Raw genomic sequence first — 24183 nt, 5'->3', positions numbered from 1 at the left:
AATGCCATCCCCTGTGCTTTTGTCCATGCTATTAGAGTTCAAAATTATCTGCCCCTCTTTGCTGATGTATGGATTAACTGGCTCCCCGAGTGTTTACTAACGGTTATCACCCAGTACTTTGGACGTTATCAGAGGAAGGGACGCCTGCCGCAGGGCTTGGTCTCTCACCCTTTCTATTACCACCTGTCATTGGCAGAGAGTGTGCTGTGAAGCTGTACAGTCACAGTGTACAAGTGTAGATAGTTTCTGACGGCTGATCAAAGGGGAGAACCAAAGGCCTGATAACAAGGACGTGTTTCATGTACTTTTAACTTTGAGAAACATTGGCATTTGCATTTTTTCCCCTTCATAGGCTGGCAGAAACCAGGCACAATAAATGCTGCATATTCGGTTTCCTAATAGTTGAGTAAATGGTATGTGCTTGAAGCAACAAAGCATAACTGTAATCGTGTTCCAAGTGGGAATGATTTAAAGTAAGCCTTCACAGAAGACTTGCTGTATAATAAAGTAGAATAATTTTAATTTGTACTTTGAAGTGATCTTGGATTCAGAATCTAATCTTTGCATTCAACAGAACATCATGTACTATTTTGAATTAGGAAACAACTGCACGTTAAGGAATTAGTTTAAGTATCTTTTCTGGAGACTGTATCGTTGCACTCTGTCACAACAGCCAGCATCTCCACTATTGCATCACTGATGAAAGGGGCGCTGTTTAGCTCTATCTGGCCTAAAATGTCATTTTTGTAGAAACATGCTCACACAGAATCTAAGATCAATAGAAGTGCTTTTTTATTCCGCTGGAAACATTTTTTAAAAATAGACTTAACATTACACTCCACCCTCCACAGCAGTGTTCAAAGCCCAAAGACCACAATATTGTGCTGCTGCATGAGAGCATGAAAATGAAATTGGCTAGAAATTTTGACTGTAAGCAAAAAGGAAACAACTAGTCTATTTTCATTGTCCCAGTTGAGAGGAATGCAAAAAGTTGAACAAATACACAGTAAAAGACAAATCAGATTTTTTTTAAAAATTCATTTTTAATTGTCTAAGATGTTATTAGTGACATAGACACAGATTTTTTAAAAAATAAATGCTCTCACTTATACTGGCTTTACACTAGTGTAATTACGTTAACTTCATTGGAGTTACTCCTGTTTCACACTAGTGTGAGAACAGAATGAGGCCCATGATTTTTAACCTGACAGTTTTGCTTTCAAATGATCAAAAAAGGCTACTAGTTTAGGCTGTAACTACCCGTTTCTGCTACGCATTGTGTATTTTAATATCACTATTTTAATTAATGTGCCAACATTTGTCTTTCAGATACGTTGTGAACTCAGATTCCAAACAGTTCTTCCTTTTCTGTGAATTATTTCAATGTTAACCTATTTTGGGTATGGATGTAGGTTAGTTCTGGTGTCTACACTAGTCAACGAGCATTTCCCATTTGTTTGTTAAAGGTGCCTTTGATCGGAGCGTGACCCTGCTGGAAGTCTGTGGAAGTTGGCCTGAGAGCTTTGGTCTCCGTCACATGTCTTCCATCGAGCACACCGAAGAGGGCCTTCGGGAACGGCTGGCTGATGCAATGTCTGAGTCACCCAGCAGGGACATAGTGGGATCAGGAACAGGTACAAAGAAGAAATGTGATCAGAGATCACATACAGCTCACCCAATGGTGATTTTTTTTAACTCGTTAAAATTTTGCTTCCCTTTTTCTCAGCAAACCACACGCATGACACCTCAGAGATTACATGGCTTTTGCGAGAGTCTTCCCCAACATGGGAGCAATCTTTAATAGGAAGAAAATATTGGCAGATCCCATAAGTACAGAATCTTGCAATCCTCAAAATGACTTTAAGAGAAATATTCACATTTTAGGCTTTTTTATTTTCTGTATTGCTCTAGTGACGTGGGCCCAAAGAGTTGAGCACCTCTGAGCATCAGATGCTTCCTCAAACTGTTGCTCATGCAGACAATGATCAAAACAACATTCAAATTAGATTCTGTCTGTGTAATTATCTGTTCTCTGTAAAGCCACTATATAGTGCTGGTTCTGTAATCCAAATTAATCCATCTTCATCACTGTCCATTATATTGATAAATTATACAATGTATTTACATAAATGGAATGGCACTTCAGAGATTACATTGCTCACAGCAGCCCTAGAGACAGGAATCGCTCAGAAATGCTAGCGCTCAGAGTAATTGTGGGTTTTACTTCTCTTGTTAATTCTGAATTGTTTTTAAAATACCCTCGAGTAAAAGGACATATCTGTCTATGATCTGTGCACTGTTTGTGTTGTGACCAGCAGCTAATATCAGTAGTAGCTTCTCATATCAGATGCCCACTCATTTGTCACCATGTCCTCATTTTGGCGAGATGCCTGGGAAGAAAAAAAGACCGAGCTGTAACAGTAACATATGAACATGCCAACATATTGGCATTATGTAAGGCCTTGTAGGTTGGAAACTGCCTTTTCTCTTTTTGCTCTTTATTCCTGAGGGTTCCCCATTCCACTGTCCCCCCATTAGTCCCCTGTTCTTGTTGTTCTGGCTGTAGAGGACTGAACAGGACTCCTCCCATCAGTGCTGGCCCTTAATTTGCAGGGGAGTCACTGTTGAGCAACCCAAGATGCTCCACCTTTATCATTGAGCTGCCAGTCCCTGCTGTCTCAAGGAAGAGTCTGGGAATGGGAAACCTGGGGCTTGCACATGTCATGTCAAATAGATATAACTTGGCCACTTGCTCGGTCCAGAAGCAGCCTTTACATCCCACGGTGGTGATCTTTGACCTGTTTGGACCCTCTCGGACTTTAGACATTGTTGCGGGATGAAGATGGAATTAAGTGGCGGTTTAGGGTTGGCAGTTGACAGAAAGTGGTGATCTAAGCACCTGATCTGGGTTCCAATTCCAGCTCTTGTACTTATTCCTGTTGTTGCCTTGGGCAAGTTACGGAAGGTCCCTTTGACTTAATTCCCTCCGCTGTAAGATAAGGGTAACGATACCTCACAGGATTGCAGTGGAGATTAATCCTCTAACATTTTCAAAGTGCTGTAAAAATGGAAAACGCTCTAAAAGTGCTTTATTTATTTCGGTCCCTATTGATACCAGCTATCATGCACTTTGGAAGGGCATTCTCCATATAAAGCGACGGGCCATCTTCACTCCCAGCCTGTGCATTTTACAGCCTTCTCAAAGGGTAGTGGATTGTGTAGGATGATACTTGCTGTGACAGTTAAAGCAATCTGGAGATGCTGGGTTAAGGTGACTAGTGACTGCAGTTCATGGGAGCTGGCTCTTATCCTTCAGTTAGACCTTACACGGGCCTTAAATACCCTTACAAATATTGGGCCAGATGCTCCTGCATGGCTTCTTTGCACCACACCACTAGTGTAATGTGGCCCTAAAGTTGCTTTAAGTAGCCGAAGGAAGATCCATCACCATTTAAGAAGAAGCCTCTAGTGGTGTTCAGCTAACATAGGGGCTCGTACCCCCCTCAATTTTCCTGCTGCCAGCAGAGCAGGGAAAAGGAGGAATGGCCAGAGAAAATGGAGCACCCTTGTACTATACTAATCCCCAGCTGTGTTTTCACTGCCCTGTGGCTGCCGCAGCCTAGTGACATTTAGAATATTACTCAAGCTGCAGCCAGACCAAAGGAATCAAGAGGTGAGCTTCAAGCCTCTTTTGCACACACCTCCTTGTCCTGCTTGCTTTCCAGCTCATGCACACTACAGGATCCGGCCTATTAGCTTTAGCAGGAGCTGCAAGAGCTCTGGATCCAGTACCTGGAAAGAGTTTAAAAAAAAAAAAGACTTCTAATATTAGGAAACTTCCATTCTGGAAACAGGATTGCTTTGTTGTTATGAGTAGTTCCCCCAAAGAAGTTGGAATTTCCGCTTCAGAAGCTGATGTCTGTTCTTCAAATATTTGTAAGTGCACCCAGAGATTCTGGTGGCTGCAGATTATAAATCAAAAAAGAAAAAAGAAACCTAGTGCTACATTTTCCTTTCAGTTTCACAGGTGCAACCCCACTAATTGCAACGAGCATCCGTTTCATTGGGGGTTAAACTGATATAACAAAGATGAAATTTAGGCCACAGTATTTAGCGCATAGGAGGTTTATAAGGGTGAAAACAAAGGTGAACAATTTTCAGAGGGAAGCCATCACTAAATTAAAAGTCTTCTAAAAAGATCATTCTCCTCTTTTCACCCCATGCACATGCATGTTTCCTGTGGATAATCTTTGTACAGTGTAAGCTTATATACCACGCAAAAGCATGAACTGTAGGTATCCTAGTGTAGTAGTGGGTAACACCTGTGAGTTACATGCATATTAGCCCTCAACCATGTTGTTGTTTGTTATTATGCACAGGGCTCTGTCTAGTCAGTACCACATTTTCTTCTCACGAACTGGGATTCTAGGCTCAAAACCTAGCAAGTGTTGGTTTCATACAGGAGATAAAACTGATTCCTAAGGCTCTGAACGCCTCTGTGCACCTCACCCCCACATTCCCACCCCATATCTACTCTTGAACTCAGCTTGCCCCTTTCATGAGATCCACATTATCAGATGGTCTTATAAAGTGTGCTGTCCTACTGTGTTGAGATGTGGAAGATCCGCTTGCCCAGGGAATCAACCCACATCAGTAACATGGGGTAGTTTTTCTCAGACAGACTGGCAACCAGCCATTTGCCAAACAGCTGCATAGCACATTAAAGTGCTGGCAGCTATATACTGGTTAGGAAATAGAAAAAGATAAATTGATGGTATATCACCCCAGATCAAACAGAGAAGTGTCCTTGTTGGCTCCTAGTAAGTAGGATTATTTTAACCCCCCACCCCCCCACCCCCCAAAGCTAGCCACATCTTGACAGTCTTTGGCTGAATTAGCCATTTGTCTCTTTTATAAAAACACACAAATGTTGAGCATGGTCCTTGCTTCTTAGAATTCCTGTTTGCCCAGTCAGTCGGATGAAATGATAGCAAAGACATCTGCACTGAGGAACACCATAAATTTGCTTCCCTCTCCCATTAGTTTCTATATTGCTACTGACTCCAAACACAGTATTTATAGTGCTGCGTTGGACCCAAAATTATATAATTTATAATCCCCATCTCTAATTATCCTAAAAGTGACTTATTTTGACTTAAAGTGGTGGCTGGGTTTAATCCTTTATTATGCTTCTTGAATACTTTGCAGACACAGTGTTTAAAAACATTTTAAAGGCATTTACTAAACCACAAAATTTTATGTGAACTGTGACGTAAAAGAGTAAAAACTACTAGCACTGAATTGAAACATGCTCTGTGCTTAGTTCTCTGTGGATGGACAAAAGAATAAATGGACAATGGAATGGACAGGGAGACATTATCAAGTGCTCAATTGGCTCTGACATGCTCTTAATGGCAAGAGATAAATAGATTCTTTTAATGCCTTAACAGTTAGGACATAGTTTGCATGTAGATTTGTATAGTAATCAGGATTGATACCTATAATAATGCACATGAAACACATGCTCATAATCCAAAGGTCCATTTTTTGCTGTAGATATTAACTAATTCTTTGTTTCTTACCTGCTCTATTACTTGGAAATGCTGCTGTAACAATGTATTATTTTGTCTCGGGTTTGACATATGAATTCCACCCTAGGTAATTCTCCTCTCTCCCACCCACCCAGCCAAAAATTTACTATAATCAGTAAGTGCATTAATTTATGCAGGCTTCCCAAATGTACATTTCTTAAGCTTCCAGATCTTTTTGATCATCTCTAGACTTAAAACAGGAATTTAGTCCACAATCTGGGATGAGACTTGCAGTGTGGCTAAAAATAAGTGTTCTGAAGTATAACCAAGGAAGAGTATTTCTGCTGCGCGGTATCGCACTTCTGAGTGCTGTTGGAGCTAAATGTGCTAAGTACCATGGGGGACAAATTCCGCCCCCCTCCTCTGCGACTGTAGTAGGCCTCAGAAGCAAAGGACCCAGGGCAGTTTGATTCTGTGGAGGGCAAGATCTGGACGACACCACAAGACAAACATGCCCCATGCATACAGTGGAGCCCAGCTCTATAGGGGCTCCGTCCACTTCCCTGAGCAGCTGAGTTAGGGGATATGAGGAGCATAGTGAGGCCAGTGGATCTGCCACTGGCCATTCAATCTCATGGAGCAATGGGAACTACTGCAATTTCAGGGCAGCGGTCGTGGCTATGGTTGGCTCTGCTGCAGCTTTGCAGCAAAGGGGGCGGCGGGGAATTGCAACTCAGCCCCCCTGGGTGGGCTTGGGGGGAGGTTTAACCCATAGGCTGAGTTGCCTCTGCCCTATTGACTTCAGCATGTCTTTGCAGCATAAGAATAATTCTCAGCAATTATGCAGGCTTCCTATTATTTCTATAAAGCGCATAGATAATGCAGTGATGGATGATTTCAGCAGATTTAATTCATTAAGAAGTCTAGAAGGGAGAAACTTGTCTGCAAAGAATAAGTCACCGATCACCTGTAAACCCCCCCCACACACAAACAACGTAAGTGTATTTCACACTGTTTGGGATATTTTCTTAGCATAGGGTAAGGGAATCTGCCTTCAGTCTGCTTTACATTGGTAGACTCGATGCTGGCACAACGAGTGCCCCATCAAATGCAGCACTATGAGCGTAATGCCACTGAAGTCAATGGGACTTCGTAAGTGTAGAATCTGACTCACTCTCCTCAGATGATTCTAAGTTCATATTAGTGTGCTCTTCTGCTAAATCTTCCCCATTACTGTTTGTATCTCAGCCTCAGGGTTATATTGCTGGCTCATATCTACTTTATTTTGCAAATAATACCTTTGGTTGCTATATATTTGTAAGATTTTTCTTTGCAAGAATGTGTGCCTTCTTACTGATCATAAAATATAAAGCCTTGCGTTAGGTCAGTTTGCATCCTAAATCATAAGCAAAATAATCATCGGTTTCTCTAAATTAATTTGGATCATGTGTCAGGAGCAGAGATGGGTTCAAGCTAAAATCCTGTATTCAGACCCTGCAGAAAGATCCCCAATTTTTTAAGTTTGGGCCCACCTCTAACTATGAATTTTGCCCCCAGCGAACTTCTGTCATTGCCATTATCATGGTCAATAAAACCAACAAGATTTGTATAGAGCAGTAAGAACAGAATTTAAAGGGAAATATTTTAAACCAATTCTAAACCAGTTCTAATGCGAAGTTTCCATAAAAGGCCAAGGTAAATTTTTTACCTTAACAGACCCCTGCAAAAATGCTGGTAGTCTGTTTAACTACCAACTTTGGAAGTTTAGGAACAGAAAAGGTCAAAAAGTCAAAGTTCCAATGGCTCAGCAGGCTGACGTGGTTGAGGCAGAGCAGTTTCATAGCCAGTGGGACACAGGAGTGATGTGGCCAGCATCACATCAGCCTGCCTCTGACTGCTTTAACCCAATGGATCAGGCACCCGTTTTGCAGTTGGGTGAACTGAAGGTGGCCTTTCAGTGTGAAACTGAGCAAAATTCGAATCCACAAACTTGAAGATTGGTATGAGAAAATTTTAGGAAAGCTCAGAATCTGAACGCACATCTAGAATCAAATGTTGCGTCTGGTTACCATAATGTTACCCTGGGTTGAACCAAAATCCCAGACCTGAATACCTTCGAGCTTTGGGAGGGGAAGTTTTTTGAAATCCTTATATGACTTTTGTGGTTTGCGCCAATCTCTGAAGTTCATGAAAAGAAATAAAGGGAACAATGCGTGCCTGTATTGACTTCAAAAAGATGTTCATCTGCCTAAAATTGAGGAGCAAATGAATCTCATTCCCACTGATTGTTGAATTCTGCCAATGCTGAACAACGTCTGTGTAGAACAAATGGGTAAGGTCACAAACTCTGTGTGTGGAGACTCAAAGATGAGTAGACACCTACCTTTGGATGTTTAGTCCAAGGAAAGGTGTTAGCCACACACAGTGATTGTCAGAGCTTGAATTAGTTAAAAGAGACAACGTCCCTTCCTTCCTCTTCTTTCCTTTCCTTCTTCCTTTATTTTAACTAAGGGAATTTTGTTCCTTCTCTTCTCTGTAACTCTTTTCTCAGTTCCAACCTTGAACTGGGTGGTGGACAAAAATTCGACATAATTGATTTGCCGTCTGAAGGGCGTTTTAGGCAGACATCTGCACAGATTCAATGCAAAGGCAGCTTGGGCAGCAAACAGACACATAAAATGACCTTTCTACTAAAAGGGGGCTTTGAATGTCTGGGGCATTCATCCCAGGCTCTGAGACCAAATTCTCCCCCTTGGATAACTCCAAGAGCTCCAAACAATGTCTACGTCACACGATTCATCTGAATAAAGTCTCAATATTTTTTCAATATATAGGAGTCTTTCAGAGGTACATTTTTCAAAGCGCAGTGTAGGAGAAGCACACATTTGCAGTCGTTATTACATGAACAGATTCTCATTCAATTATCTCTCACACACTGTACGGCAATGTAAGTTCTTCCAGGTACATTATGAGCATGGGTCAGAGATATAAATGTGTATCTCTCATCAGTCGTGACAGCCATCACACACCAGTTCCTCAGCCGGTGAAAATTGGTGCATCTTCCCACAAATCAATGGAGCTGCGCTGAATTACACCGAATGAGGATTTGGCACTGCATGCCAAATTTCTTGCACGCTACACTGAAAACTTATCCAGACGTGTGGTGTTTAGTGTCGTCTGATAGCTTTTAAATTCCACCCTGTAATGGGTGTGATTTAACTTTATGAAATTTCTTCAGTATAATTGTAGTCATTGTCCTCCAAGTAGTTTTCTTCTGTGTAGTGTCTGTGTAGTCTTATCTCCATTCTAGCACACGCTGTGTCTGCTTTCAAGAGCTTTGTCTCGTCATGTGCCACATATGTATGCCTGTCTTAGCTGCTATACATCCTGCTAAATGCATTAGATACCCTAAAATTGGGTTCCCATTCTCTTGTCCTGGACAACTTCAGGTTGCACACAAGTGTGCATTTTATGTGACTGTCCATATACTTTCCCTTAACAGACAACTCATACACGCAATAGGGCCAACAAATGCATTTTTAACTTAATAACTATTACCAAATCCTTTGAACGTTGACTGTTAACCATTTTTAAACGTGCACTGTGGGGAACAGCAAAGCTCTCCAGCCACATGCTGCCAAATCAGCCATTTCCCCTTTAAAGCTTCTGTTAGCTGCAGCTAGCTTGAAAAAGAGCAACTGTATCTTTCACTGAAGTTTCTTTTGGGTCACACATTATTTAGGGGCGTTTTGAATGGAGACAATGATGCCGATACTAAAAATATTTTCAGTGTGAATTTAGGTTCATTGCCATTTGCAGAAGAAGCTGCAAGTCTCGTGATGTTTCTAAAGGGTGTGTGCGTACCAATAGACAAATCTGACTTTCTACCATTTGATAAGCTGGTCGATTGCATTTATTTATAATCAAATGTTGTTTTGGGAAAATCCTTTTTATTTTTTATTATTATTTAAAAACAAATTAAAGAAATATTTTATTTTTAATACAGACACAGCCGTTGAAGTAGCAGTAAAAAACATCTCCACAGAGAGGCACATGGCTTTGAAATGTTTTGGTATGTAACATAACTGCATTGTTATCAGGTCTTAACTTTTGCACAGAGAATATTTCTTGTTTTTAAAGCAAAACCTCTGTCAGCTTTGAAAAGGTTTTCGGAAATGTCCAGTACTCACATAAGATGGTAACAAAGGGTAAAAAAAAATATTAAATGTTTTCATTCATTTAACAAGCAACATTGTTTTATCTCTCTTCTTAACCAAACAAGAGTTTCTTTGATTTTTTTTTTAAGTCAAATTTAGGATTCTGCTGTTCAGAGCGGAGAGGTCACAAGGCCCTAATGCGTTTAGCATTGACTGCCCTCTCTTGTAGTGCGTCTATTAGTCAGTAATTTGATTTGTACCTATTCATTTGCAGTCCCTGCAGGAGCTCTGAGCTGGCCCCACGTATAATTGGTGCTGTCTCTATTTTTACATCATTAGATTAGCCCCGACTCCTGGCCACTTGTTGTCTGCGCTTGTCTGTCCATTTATACAACCTAATGTAACACAAAATTCATTACTGATCACATTACTTTCAACTCTGAAGCCAGCCTTGTGATAAACATTTTGTTAACCCTTTCTTGCCAGTGTGCTGGTTTAGAGGACAAATGCACTTTCTCTAGGCAGGAAAATCAATATAATAATAAAACAAAGTGGAATCACATTTCTAGATTTGTCATTCCTCTAGGAGAAAGAAATGGAAAAAATGTAAGAGGTGATTAAATGATTACTGTATCCATGCATCACCCGCTAGCATATGTGAAATAAGCCCAGTGGCATCCTTCCTGTCATAATATGAAGAAGTGGCACGCTACAGGCACTTAATTTGAAACTTAATTTCTTACTCACTGTTCTCCAAGTGTTTTAGGTCTTCTGTGCAGACTATAATCAAGTTATGACATTATTGGAACTGGACATTTTCCTTCCATTGCTTTGTCTCCGAGCAGTTAGCAGGAAAACAATTGACTTTCTCCTTAGAGATCTGTTGTTGTTGTTCAAATGATTAAGTAGATTAATTCTCTTACCGCAGTACATTGGTGTTCCATATGAAATTCTGAACAACCCTTCTTTTTAGTGTGGCTTCGTTCATGTTTGTCTGTCCTATATACTCTTATCCTTTTAAAGCAGTAGCCTTTTGGATCGCTGTGGCTTTTGCCATTGATTTCAATGGGAATGGGAGCAGGCCATTGGAGGGATTTGTTTGGGCCTGACCCTTCAAGGAGCTGAGCATCCTTTTGGCTTCTATTCTTGGGGGCGCTCAGTACCTTGCAGTGTCAATCCCTCAAGATGGCATTTGCTACTTAATGAAATAAATGTTGGTACCCGCAAAATCGATTGATTTTAACAAGTTTCTAAAGTCATTTTGTAATTGCATTGCATGGTTTGGAACACTGTCCATTTGGCTTTTTTACATGTTTATTCCTTTATTAAATCTTCCTTTTAAAAGATAAAGACAAAGCTCTAGAGAGTCTATGATAGGGAACAATCCTGCACTGGCCGGGGGGTAGAAGACTTGGTAGCCTAGTAGGACTCCTCCATCTCTAACGCCTGTAATTCTGAGGTTCTTTTTAGTGGCGCTTGCAGATATTTGTATGTAGGCTGCAGCTTGGGGTCTGAGTATTTCTGGGTAGGGGTAAATGGCTCCCACTATCCAGCATTTGAGACAGATTGATGTTTTACAGATTCTTTGTGAGCCAAATCCTGCTCTGACTGGTGGTATGATAGCAGAGCGAGGATGAAGGCATGTGCACAGATCCGGCAGGCCAGGGCTGCATTCCATAAGATGGGTGCATGTGTACTTTGCAGGTTTCAACACCCTGTGCATCCACCATCTGGTGGCTAGCACTTGCTGCTGCTAGCATCACGGTCCAGTGCACCGGGTGTCAGAAGACCTGGGTTCCAATTTCAGATGTGCTACAGACTTGCTTTGTGACTTTGGGCAAACAGCTGTGCCTCAGTGTCCCCATCTGCAGAATGGGGATAATAATACCCACTTAGTAAAGTCCTTTGAGAGCAATGGATGAAATGTGGTACATAAGTACTATAGGACTGATTCACTACTCCAGTTTTACGCCAGTGTAAATACACAGAACTCATTACATCAGCATAAAACTGGAGTCCAGCAGTGAGGAATCAGGCTGAAAGTATTCCTTGGTATTAACAATAGCCCACTTGGGGACGGGAGGCACAGGCTAGTGTCCTATCTTAGCACAGGCCTGTGCTTTATGGAGGGATCCTGCCCTCTTGCTTGAACAGTGTAAAGAGGATCCCAGAGCCCTCTCACCTACCTCCTTAGACACCAGCTCAAGGTCTTTGAGCCTAAAAGGACAAATCCCTTGCACGGATTCACAAAGTCCCCAGAGTAGCAGGACTGAATGTGGTTCTGCTGCATAGGCGGCAGATCACAAAGAGGCCACACCAGGAGACTGGACATCCCCTCTATGCTGCAGAGCACTGCTGCAGACTTAAGGGAAGGGTGATATTAGCAAGTGAGTCCAGATCACGCCGATCCCCTGGCCAAAGCCCTTGCGTAGTGAGTGTGTAGCAGGCCACCATTGTTGTTACAGTCTGGCTGGTAGGAGAGGAAGGATGGTCCAGCAGTTAGGATGATACCTGCACCTCAGTTCCCTGTTCCACCTTGGGCAAGTCGTTTAGTCCCTCTGGGTATGTCTACCTTGCAATTAAACACTTGTGGCTGGCCCATGTCAGCTGACTCAGGCTCGCGGGTCTTGGGCTGAGGGGCCGTTAAATTGCAGTGTAGACTTTCGGGCTCGGGCTGGACCCCGAGCTCTGGAACCCTCCCCCTACTTGCGGGGGGGGTCCCAGAGCCTCACCTCCAGCCCAAGCCCCAAAGTCTCCACCACAGTTAAACAGCCCCTTAGCCAGAGTCCCGCAAGCCTGAGTCCACTGACATGGGCCACCTGCAGTTTTTAATTGCAGTGTAGACATACCCTCTGCGCCTCAACTCCCCATCTGTAAATTGGGTATAATAGCCCTGCTCTTCTTCACAGGGTGTTATGGGGATAAATATGTTAAAGATTGTGAGGCATGAATGGGGGGAGGTCCAATAAGTATTTTAGATAGATGGGTGGATGCTGAAGTAGTGATTGTAGAAATGGGGGGCAGGGACTGGCCAGATTCCCGGTTAGTGAGGGGGAAGGATTCCATCTTCAGGCATCTATCTTTCTATCCATCGGTATACACCCGATCTATCTATCTATCTATCTATCTATCTATCTATCTATCTATCTATCTATCTACCTAATCATCTCAGTGTTTTATACTGTTGCCCATCACCATAGTATCTGAGCACCTTCCATTAATGTAGATTCCCAGCACACATTTTCTTCATGCATTGAAAATCGGTCCCTTTGCTTAATTTGAAACAATGTGCTGCAGTAGCTAAATCCCCATTCTGGCCTCTGTGTAGCATCTACGCCAGCCTCTGGTCATTAATGTGCTGTTCTCTGTAACGTGAAAGGAAAAGACCCAAAGTTATTGAAAAGCCCTCATAAAGTATTCATTGTGCTCATTAGGGGAAACAGGAGCGAAGGAAATAGAAGGGAAACCATTTAAGCAACGCATTGTTAAGCAGGAGAACTTTTAAACGAACACTTCTTATTAGAAAGATACCATAAAGTATGAGTCACATTAAACAACAAAATACACATTAACATGGCAAAATCCTTGTCAATAAATGGAAGGTCAAAGACCAAAACAGTGAAAATGCACCAGTCTGGGCCAACCTCTTGGCCCTGTGGTTTTTCTTTCACACAGCCACAGAGGCTCGTATTCCGCTGCTGCGTCCAGTCTCTTGCTCCTCCGACCTGCAGCTACCGGGACTGTTTTGTGGCAGCAGCTCAGTTCCTGAGATAACGGAAGTACTGCACATTTAGGAACAGCATTGATGGGCAACTGTAAAGTGCCATCTGAGCCTCCTGTGCCAAAGGAGGGCAGCATCAGTCTGTGGCATGGAGTGAAATAGCGGGACGTTCCATAGAAGACCCCACTTTCCATTCATAGGTGCACAGACCCTTTTCTACTACGGTTTCATAGAGTTTGCTGCCTCACTATTAATTAGGACACCGGTCATTTCCCTAATATGTTTCTCGAAAAGGCTATCCGATGAATAATAATCTGAACTTTCTGAAAATCTGGACTTGCTATCCAAGCCTGGCATTTAACCATAGTGTCTAAGGAACCTCACGGCCTTGGGCCCACAGCCCCACTCTGATGACCCATATTTGTTCACTCCATCCCTGGCACACTGGCTCAGCAGGCATAGCTAGCAGTGATACTGTTATTGTAGCAGTTAGAGGGGAACTAATCAGGAGGAGAGTGGGAAGTGGCAAGGGAAGTAAGGAAAGATCGACCGCCAAGTGAGGACAGAGACAACGGGGAGGAAAGAAGAAAGTGATTCATCTTAATGGAAGGCCTTATTGTAGATCAGCTGATTCAGCCCTTGCGTATTACTTCAGCTACTTCCTAATGCTTGGAATTGTCTTTTCTAGCGGCAACACTTCTGTCTGTAACCAGCAGGAGGTGATGTCTCTAAGTCAAATCCTGGGAGATGCTAAGCTCCCCTGGAAGTCAAAGAGTGTTGCAGTCATGGTATGGAAATATTATCCTTCTCTCCATTCCTACCCTCTGCCATGTATAATAAATAAAACAATAGACTTTTATTCATTAACATTTATGGGGAAATGTTAATATTAAACTGTAAGTGAAAAGCCATATCTTATTGAATTCTTCTGCTGTGTTATTGAAAGTCTAATTGCATTTTGCATTTAAATAAAAAACAGATGACTTTCAGGACACTCAGGCGGGCATTCTGTAAGTGAGAATTTATCTTGCGATCTAGGTAAACAATGTCTCATCATTTAACAGTTATTATAAATAATGGGGTTTTAAGCACTTTGCTGGGAGTTCATATTGGCTCCACACGGGTTGCAGTAAGAGAGAGAGAATTCAGTGATATCTTGCAGGCATCCGGTCAGAAGAGATTATATCCTGATCTCTCTTCTCATGTTGTAGCATTTTTCATCCTACTCTGTTTATAGTTGCTAAATGTTCTATGCTACTATCCTTAGACAAAAATAATGCAGATATAATTTTGCAGGCACTATTCTTTGCAAATGGAAAAATCTGCCAAGCCAAAGTGACACTTGGCCAAAAATAGAATTTGTTTAGGTCTATAGCATAATTCCATACAGGTGTTTTAGAGGGAATCATCAAACGAAATGTTCTTTTTAAAAGTTGGTTAGCTCAGAGATCTTCAACTTTTTTGCCAAGGGTTAAAGGGACACCAGGATAAAATAGATGTTGTTTTTAAAATAATCTTGACCTTTTTTGCTAGCACCTCCTTAAATTACACCAAATTCCATGATGATATAAGGAATAGATTAGAGAGAGATTAAAACCTTTTAACAAAATTTAAAACCTAAATGACTTCCCCCCCCTCCATTTCTGCTCTTTATTTCCTTTTTACACTTCATCTTAAACAATGAAAATAGACAAGTCTGTTTTTCTTTTGTGGCTAGCCAACTCTTAATGTTTCACTTTATGGTTCTCATACATTAGCAGGATTTTGATTCATCCACATTCAGTTACCAGTGGCACTTTTTCCTCATAAATTGCAAAATCTTCCTCTTTACCATGTCACTTTTCATATTGTGTCCCCCAATAGAGAGGGAATTGTTTTTCCCCTGCTGATAGAACTAGGTAGAACAGTGGAGGGACACTTTAAAACAATCATTCACAGCTGTTAGATAAGGAGAGTAGGGGTGAAATCATGCCCCTTTGAAGTCAATGGGAGTTTTGCCATTTACCTCAGTGAGGACAAGATTTCATCCTATGGGCCTGATCCAAAGCCCTTTGAATTTAATGAAAAGACTCCCATTGACTTCAGTGGGCTTTGTATGAGGCCTAGGTTTGTATCCATGCATCTCTACCAATATTAATCCTAATTGGTGCCTTCTTGTCAGTGCTGCTTTATAGACTGACCAGCAAGGAGAGTAATACTACAGCAGTTTCAGTTCTGGGAAATTTAGAGAAGGCTCCCTCAGCATTCATAGCTCAGTGTGTGGGATGTCCCAAAACCTCTTAATCAAAGGCATATGATTTCCAGCAACTATAGTAGCCATGTGAATCTAACACAGCATCTAGAATTGGCTAGACTGGTTATTTTAGAACATCTAGGAAATTCTATTAATGCCATTGGCATAGGCAGCATTTGGAAACACATGCTTGTAGAAATGTCTCTTTCCACCAAGGAAGTTGTTTGTAGAATTTTGCCTCAAAAGGCACGTGAGTCCTTCTCCCCGGAGCACTCCCACAGTAAATGGTTTATTGGCATTTCCATTGTTCAATAAGTGTTTTCAAGATCTGCCCAATAGTTGAACTTTGACTGTTAAGTTGAAGACTATACTGTGGTCTTTAAAGGGCCCGCTGGGGTCGGACACTGCACCTATAGCCGTTCCTGTCGGTGTTTTGTCTGGAAAAACTCCAGGCAGGAAGAATGTGCCCGGGGGGCCACTAAAGGAGAGGACACAGAATTAGCAACTGCTCCCACCCATTGCAAAGACGTGTGCTCCCTCAGCTCAGCCCACATGCTCCAGCATGGCACGTGGTGTGGGGAGGGGTATGAAAAGACTTCAGTGGGAGCTATAAAAGCTGAGCACATTACAGAACTCTTGTCCAGAGGAGACTAAAATGTGGGTGACTTCTTTAGAGAGAGAGAGAAAGGCAGTCTGCTAGTCAGCGTGAGATAATGGAAAGCTGCTGAGCCCTCATGCCTACCTCAGAATCCAGATGTGGCCTTCTCCCATGTGCTGAATAGGAAGTCCCAGAGAGTCTCTCCCGAAATGCTCCTCATTCCCCCAGTGCTGTCCCAAATCAGACCACAAAACACACCCCACAGCTTCCCCTTTCCACTGCCAGAACACCTTGTGCATGCCTTAGCCTGGTGAGGGAGCTCTTCCCATAGAGTCCCTTGTTCACGGAGAAGAATTCCCTGGTCTTACATTAACTCTTCTAGACTTCATGCAAGAGCTACGTGCTTGTTTGTCTGCAGCACATTCACACATTTGGCAACGTTTTAAAATGTGGAACTTAAAAAAAAAAAAGCCTAATGTGTTAAAATCTATTATTTTTAAGGTTTCAGAGTAGCAGCCGTGTTAGTCTGTATTCGCAAAAAGAAAAGGAGGACTTGTGGCACCTTAGAGACTAACCAATTTATTAGAGCATAAGCTTTCGTGAGCTACCTCACGAAAGCTTATGCTCTAATAAATTGGTTAGTCTCTAAGGTGCCACAAGTCCTCCTTTTCTTATTATTTTTAAATGATTTAATGATTTTTAAAATAAGGTTTTCTAATTAAAATGGATCCTTATTTTAAGCAGTTGATAGCTGCTCTCTGCTTTCAGGAGAGCAAATACGAATATGCTACACAGATGCATCTGCGTTAACTGAGGGCCAAATTGTGCCTTCACCTATAGCTTCCATCAGGGCGCCCATGCACACGTATTTCCAAGGTCAGTGTGGTACTGTACGGGTCAGACATTCTGCAACAAGTAAGAAAAAGATAGGGCCTGATTCTGGTTTTTAAAGTATCTTGAGCCCTCTTTTAGTTCGTGCCTAAAAATAACGGAATCCAGAGGGGGTGGGTGTGTTTTGGCAGGCACAATCAAACAGTTAAACTAATTAAATAGTTTATTGTGGGTGCAATTATTCGTGGGTCAGCAAAAATTAAAGGACATTTCTGAAAATCAGGCCAAGGTTGAAAAACTCAGCTGCTTAAAGCAACGTCATCAACTTTAATTTGTAAAAACGGACTAATTTGAAAAATGGTGAGATCCTGGTGGATCACAGGTGTTCACCCCTCTTCTGCCATTCCCCCCCTCCCAATCTCAATGACTTATGTTCACTTTCTAGCAATGGGGAAACTTGTTTGGACAAAGTATTCATACACTCCACCTTTCCAGCCATCTCTGCCTCTGGGCCCCGCTTTAGAACCAATCTCAAACAGAGTCCCATTTGAGGTGTTCATGAAATATTTGGATACACATTTGGGGTTTTCTGACCCTCCAGTTCCTGGGTGGGACTGGAACTAGGATGGTGGACATATAATTTAAAAAAAAAAAAAAAAGCCTCCTCTCTTGAGATTTCTGTCTTCATTTTTTAGATACAAGAGGCTCAGATAGTTTAATAAGCATCTGGGACCAGATCTTCAGCTGGTGTGAATTGTTGTGACTCCATTGACTTCAAGAACTATTCTGAGTCTCGCCAGATTATCATCTGGCCTCCAAACTTTTATCTGCTTCTCCAAACCAAAGCCACACACTGAATAATTTGAGCTTTCACCATCAGGGCATCCTTCTCCCTCAGGAGAAGGGCACAGAGTCCTTCTGTAGCTCTCCTTACAAAAGGGTCACTATGTCATAGGATATTAGAATCTATACCAGGATGATTTTGGTCTGCAGTACTCCAAAATGAATTGCAGCGATGAGGGACTCAACAGTACTGTTTTTGGCAGAGGTACACACTTTTACATACCCCTCCTCCCACACACACACAGAGAAAACAAAACTGTAACAGCACAAAATGTGTCCATTTCCTGAGTTATTCAGTACCTTCTTTTTCTAAATTAGGATGTTAGGGGATCCAATCATAACGAGCGGTGAAGCAAGTTTTAGACATAAAAGAAATTGCGATGGTTTTGAGGTTTAGGCATGTCTGAAATCTCTCGTTCAGCGTATCAGTGAAATGATGCCCAGACTGTGAGGTAATCACCATATTTATTATGTTGACATTCAGGAAGCTTTTCCATGATCAGATTGTTTCCTAGGACTGTTGAGTTGGGGATGGAAAAGCAGGCAGTGCTCATCTTCTTGAGCTGCTGTGATCAGATGAAAATAAGATGTGCCATAGTATTGCTGGGGGACGCAGGGTCCCAGTCCCACAAGGGGCTGAGTACTTTCAGCTCGTGTTGACGTTAGTGGGAATTGAGGGTGCCCTGCGCTTTTCAGGATCAGGATCGTACTGAATAGACATGCTTTGGGCCTCAATGCTTTGACAAAGCCCTGGCTGGGATGATTTAGTTGGGGATTGGTCCTGCTTTGAGCAGGGGGTTGGACTAGATGACCTCCTGAGGTCCATTCCAACCCTGATATTCTATGATTCAAGCCTGTATATTTCCTCCAAAACTTTTGGGCAGGACCAGGCAACCTGGAGCTCTGTTTCCAGCAAAGTGGCAGAACAAAATTTAACAGCATGGAGTTGTTAAGGGTTGTGAACCATACAAAATAACATTTGAATTTGAATTTCTTTGGCAGAGGGGTCTCTAATGAGCAATCAGAGGCACTCCCACAACCCTAGGAACAAGAGACCAGAACTAGGGATTTTAATATAGTGTTTTCTCTGTACATGCTTTTGGTCTCAAATACACAGATGGGCTGCTTGTGTAATTGAAGATAAAAGATAATTCTGCTTAAATACATGAAAAACATATATGCACACTGGCTTGCAGCAGGAAAACATATATTAAATATGAGAGGGTACATTGTAGATCTCAAGATTTGAAAGCAAATGAAACCAGTTGGGAGACTGAAGAGTAAACTTTTAGTAGCAACATATTGTGACTTTGAAGTTCAGGGTTGTTTTTTTCCCTCCTCTTAAATCAAAACAATTACATCTGCTTCTTCATTTACGGGGGGTGGGAGAAGAACACACACTTTTGGAAATCTTGCATGAACAGTTAGTACATTTCACACTGTGTAGTTCGGCTACAGAAATATGTTTTCTAAAACTTTTAGATTGTTCTTTTAGCTTTTGAAACTTCACATACTAGCTAAAATGAGCAACTTGTCTTTTGAAAGTGCCATTTAAGTAGCAAAACGTCTTAAACCTCTTTATAAAAATATACAGCTGTATGAAATTTGAGATTATTTTTTAAAGCATTACAGTCATCGTGAAAGTGCCTATCATGAAGAATATTGTCTCTCTAAATGCTTAGATCCTTTATCTGGTGCACTTTTAACCTTCCATAAAATGTTCAGAGTTGAGCCTGGCTGTATGCCAAAGATTTGGGTATCTTACTGTTTATGTACATAGTTGTTGGGAGTGTTTGGGGTTTTTCTTTTTAAAGAAAACACAACAAGCTCAATATTTTTTGAAGACAAAATGCTTTAAAGGTGCACACATGAAAATGTTTTATTCTTGTCTCAACCATCTCATCTTGCTTGAAGTCAGTCCAGACATTTATGTAAATTCAGATGCCCTCTTAATTTTTGTAGGTGTTAATCATTTGGCATTTTAGCATTGAAATAATGCACTACAGAGTAATTGCACAATCTCAGTTGATTTTTGATGTTCAAAAGACTCTGTCTTCAGCCCTTGGGGTACGTGTTATCTTCAATATCTCCTCCTCCAAGTTGTTAGACCCTACCACCCTTTTTTCCTGACACGCCAGCTTTCATCTCCAATGCGTTACATTGTAGAGAATTCTATGTGGATTCAGCCTTAGAGTTGTTGTAAGATAATTTGACTGTCATGAATATTTTGCATAGGCCACTGATTTCCAATTTCATAGGCAGTGTTTGCATGTCTTTTCTACTCTGAAAATGTAATGTAGCCCCTTCTCTTGGGTCTCAGCATCTTTCCTGTTGGAATGGTGTGAAATAAATTCATACAGCGATTGATTTTCAGTATTAAAATATCATATCTCTGCATTTCCTCTTTTCAAAGTTGTCTAAGGTCTGTTTACTCAAACGGCTGATAAAAAAAATTGCTACAATTCTTAGTGCTTCTGGGAACTTCAAATTTGTCACAACCCACTGGAGCTTCTTTAAATCAGAAATTAACAGTCAGACTATGGTTCTGCTGCTCCCAAAGCACAGCCCCTCGAACTTGAGCTCACGGAGAATCTTCGTTAGCTTTGATCAGGCCTCTGACACACATCTAAGCAATTCTTCTGCTGTCCAACAGAGGGCAGTCGTGCACCTATATGCTACCCAATTCATTGCGGTGAAGAAAAATTTTAACACCTGAGAAGGACACCAAGTTTAACTACGATCAAACTTTGTAATCTGATGGGAAACATCCTTCCATTTGCTTAATTGCTGATAAATTTAAGACAAAGTAGCTCTTTTTATGAATGGGTCTGAAAAAATGGTGTGCCCCCAGCTGGCTGTGTAGCAGCTGTATGAACACGAAAATGAGACCAGCCCTCTAATTTCCAGATAGAGGAGACATACATGCCATTAAAAACAGCAATGTAGAGCTGGCGACGTGAGCAGCTGGAGGAGCTTGCTTCCCAAGTGTGTCCCTGGTGTCTTGGACAGGATCCTACGTGGGGCAGTGACGCGTCTATTTTTAGCGCACTAGCTCAGTCAGAGCTAGTGCCAGTATGTTTCATTGAGACAGGAATTGCACCTCCAGCTTGAGGCGTAGACATCCCCTTCAATGAGAGCAGACTTTGGTCTTTGGAGCTTCATGAAAGTTCTCGTGTGTGAACACATCCTGTTCAGTTGAGTAACTGTAGCAACATTACAATAAAAATGCTTTACTAATCCTTGTGTTAGGAAGAATCGTGTAGTTCATAAACATCTGGAAAAGCAGATCCTCAAGACTGCCGCTTGCCTTTTACCCTTCATTGTACATGGGACCCTTTTGGACACGAATCCAGATGGCAGAATCTTCATAATTACTATTTATTATTTGTAATAAACCGTGCTTAGAATTCAGATATTGGAGACTGATTGTGGCAGACGCCGTACAAACATGCATTAAAACAGTCCCTGCCCCGAAGATTTTACAATCTAGGTTAATAACAAGAAGATATAGAGCATCCCTACTGCCTAATACTTGGATATTCTAAGCAAGAGGACATATACAGTGCCCTGATTCTGAATAATGTAGCTGCAGGGGGGACTATTTGCTTTTCTTCAAAACAAAAGGAAGTTGCTTTGATTGTTAAATGAAGTTCTAATTTTTGCTTCTGAACTGTTCTTCCAAAAGTTGCTTGTGTCCCCAGTGAAGTGTCATCTAACCCGGCCTTTTTAAAGAGAGACATCTTATTTCTCTTGTCCTATGGTATGATCAAATACCAGTTTTGCATCCTAGTTTCACAAAAAGGCAGAGAGTAGATTCTAGTGCTTCTAAGCACTTCCAATTTAAATTTGGATTGTAAAGGACCCTGTGAAATAATCCCAGTGAATGACAGAAATAGAACTCAGAGCTTCAAACATTAGTTGCTAATATGCCATACCGCTTCCTTGATTCCTAGCTGTTCATGGAGGAATTCCTAATGAATCTTCAGAAGTCTGATAGACTTTCCAATGTGCACTAATTCTTGCACTTCCTTCCCTTCCCCCACAACTCAGACCCTTGCTGGAGACCTTGTTCCTTTAAAAATACCGTCTGTATAACTCAAAAATGTTCAGCCCAGAAAAAGAAAAAGGGAACTTGACATTAGTTGAGCTTGAAAGGTTTGGTGCTGTGAAAAGTGACTGACGTGTGAAAAGAAGCTACAATTAGTTCTTTCCCCAAGCACTCTTCCATTCAGTCCAGGGTCACTCCTTCAGCAAGCTGAGGGCTTGAGTGTAATGTGTTGTGACAGTTTGAGTTGATGAAGAATAATTCTAGTATTCAGAGTTGCTGCTGCTTCCCCACTACCCTGACACATCAGGCTGGCTGTCATTGTATCATTTATCCAGGCTGCATCTCTGCCATGCTGTACAGGAGTTTGTGCCATTCTCAGTAGGTAGAGTAAAGGGTCAGCTCTTCCAGCAAATGATTTTTGAGGATATTTTGAAACTGTGCTTAACAGCCTGCTGTAGGGGAAGTCAAACAGAGAGAAAGGAAAAACCATTAGAAGAAATAATGCACTAGAGATGAGATTTTTGAGTAGACATAAAGGAGATACCATGGCTTCAAGTGGACCACTACCGAGAGAGCACAAATAAGAAAGGCAGCATAATTTATGAGTGTTCCGGGCAAAAGAGGGCTATATAGATTTTCTTTAGGCATTGAATTAATGTGCCATATAAAATGGCTTCACATTTAGGCTTGGCAGGGCTTTATACCTTTCTAGATTTGCTGTAGTCCTTTGACAGTTCCTGAAGCTTTTTTGAATTGAATGTACAGCAACCTGGCTTGGACTGGTGCCTGGTGTAGCTTGTTCTGCTCCGACACATACCTGAGGATCACAAGCTTTGAGATAGCGCCATTCCTCCCGCCCCCATCGTTGGCACGAAGGTTAATAAAAGCAGAGGATTATTTTTGCAGTACGCTGGGACTGCAAGGTAGGATCAGGCTTGGTATTTGAAAACTGAAGGCAAATATTAGCAGAAATAAGTATTTCCTACCAATTTCTGGCAGTTAGCTCACTAATGCAACAGAATACGGCATGTGCTGTGTGCACTGAAGGAAATAGATCACTGATGCTGTTTTCAGCCTTTGGCAGGGATGAAAACAGGACAGCATGGGGAGGGAGTTATGGAACACAGAGAGCCATGCATTTGAGTTCCTATTGCTCTGTTAATCGGGTTTAGATTGCAGTAGTACCTGAAATGTGCTCCACACTTTCCAAGCACGGAGGAAGGTGTGCCTCCCGTCTAAACCTGGCTCACCCCCTGCAGCTGTCATTCAGCCTCAGTGGGCTCAGTGGTCATCCTCTCCCTACACATTCCACAGCTCTTACTACAGGTCCCCTGTTCGCCCAGCTCTGTGATTCAGCAGAGCAACAAAGTGACAACAGGAGTGGTAGGATTATGGTCTGATGAAAAAATCTGGGACCTAGAGAAGGCCACAAGAAAATCATTATTATTAGAGTTACATGCCTCTCTGGGGCACCCATCACTGGGCTGTTACCTTTGTGTATATGTGTACCTGCACAGAGACAGCTACTTGGTGAGTGCCTGCTGGGGGCCTCAATCTAGGTGGCCTGTATAGAAATGAGGGTGGGGAGTTCATTTTGTTTACACGTGGGATAGAGGCCAAGATTTTCGAAAGTGACTTGTGGCCAATGTGAAACTCCTTTCAAGGGGCCTGATTTCCAGGAAGTGCTGGGCCCCCACCCTTGGGAAATCAGGCCTCCTTAAGGTGTCTTCCTAAACTATTTGTCACTTTTGAAAAGCGTGGCCAGAGTGAAAGCAGAAAGAAGCCTCTTCTATTAAAACAAATAACCAGGCTTTGTACCATATACTCTGGGGATGGAGGAATAGATACACAGGACGGTGAGAGGCTGAGGGATGTATTCATCTCTGTGCAGTGCTTTATGAGTATATGAGCACGAGTCTTTTCCTAGGAACTTATAATCTGTTCCAAACAACCACTGATAAAATGAGTACCTTCGCGGTGGGCATCCAGAGTTTACACATCACCCCACTGTATGAGTGAGTCGTTGCCAAATCTGGTAAAATATCTGCTATTTCAATGTGTCTCTTGTTCTTCGGGTCCAAATCTTGCTGTCAGCATTTTGGGTGAACCTCCTCTGCCAGGCTTAGAATGGGTGCAGTAGTATCGGTCTAAGGAATGGTCTGTATTTTCTGATATGTTAACTGAGCATGAGGAAATATGATAGGGTTCTTCTCTGAAACGT

At 41.9% G+C, this 24183-nt stretch overlaps 1 protein-coding gene across 13 annotated transcripts in view; it reads left to right on the top strand.

The window, feature by feature from the left end:
• Positions 1 to 24183, top strand: part of BCAS3 (BCAS3 microtubule associated cell migration factor) — a 502746-nt gene that overhangs the window by 470025 nt on the left and 8538 nt on the right. For 8 of the 13 annotated variants that reach the window (XM_084650993.1, XM_084650992.1, XM_084650987.1 and 5 more), the window contains 2 exons: positions 1467 to 1634; positions 9538 to 9603. In XM_084650993.1, the coding sequence (XP_084507119.1) occupies positions 1467 to 1634; positions 9538 to 9603 (234 nt within the window). Of the gene's footprint in view, positions 1 to 1466; positions 1682 to 9537; positions 9604 to 24183 lie in introns of those variants that run through there. The other 5 variants (XM_084650995.1, XM_084650996.1, XM_084650998.1 and 2 more) reach the window with 4 other exon arrangements.

This window comes from Lepidochelys olivacea (genome assembly GCF_965140295.1).
Source record: "Lepidochelys olivacea isolate rLepOli2 genome assembly, chromosome: 17".
NCBI lineage: Eukaryota > Metazoa > Chordata > Testudines > Cheloniidae > Lepidochelys > Lepidochelys olivacea.
Note: the sequence above shows the minus strand (reverse complement) of the source record. Positions and strands in the feature narration are given on the sequence as shown.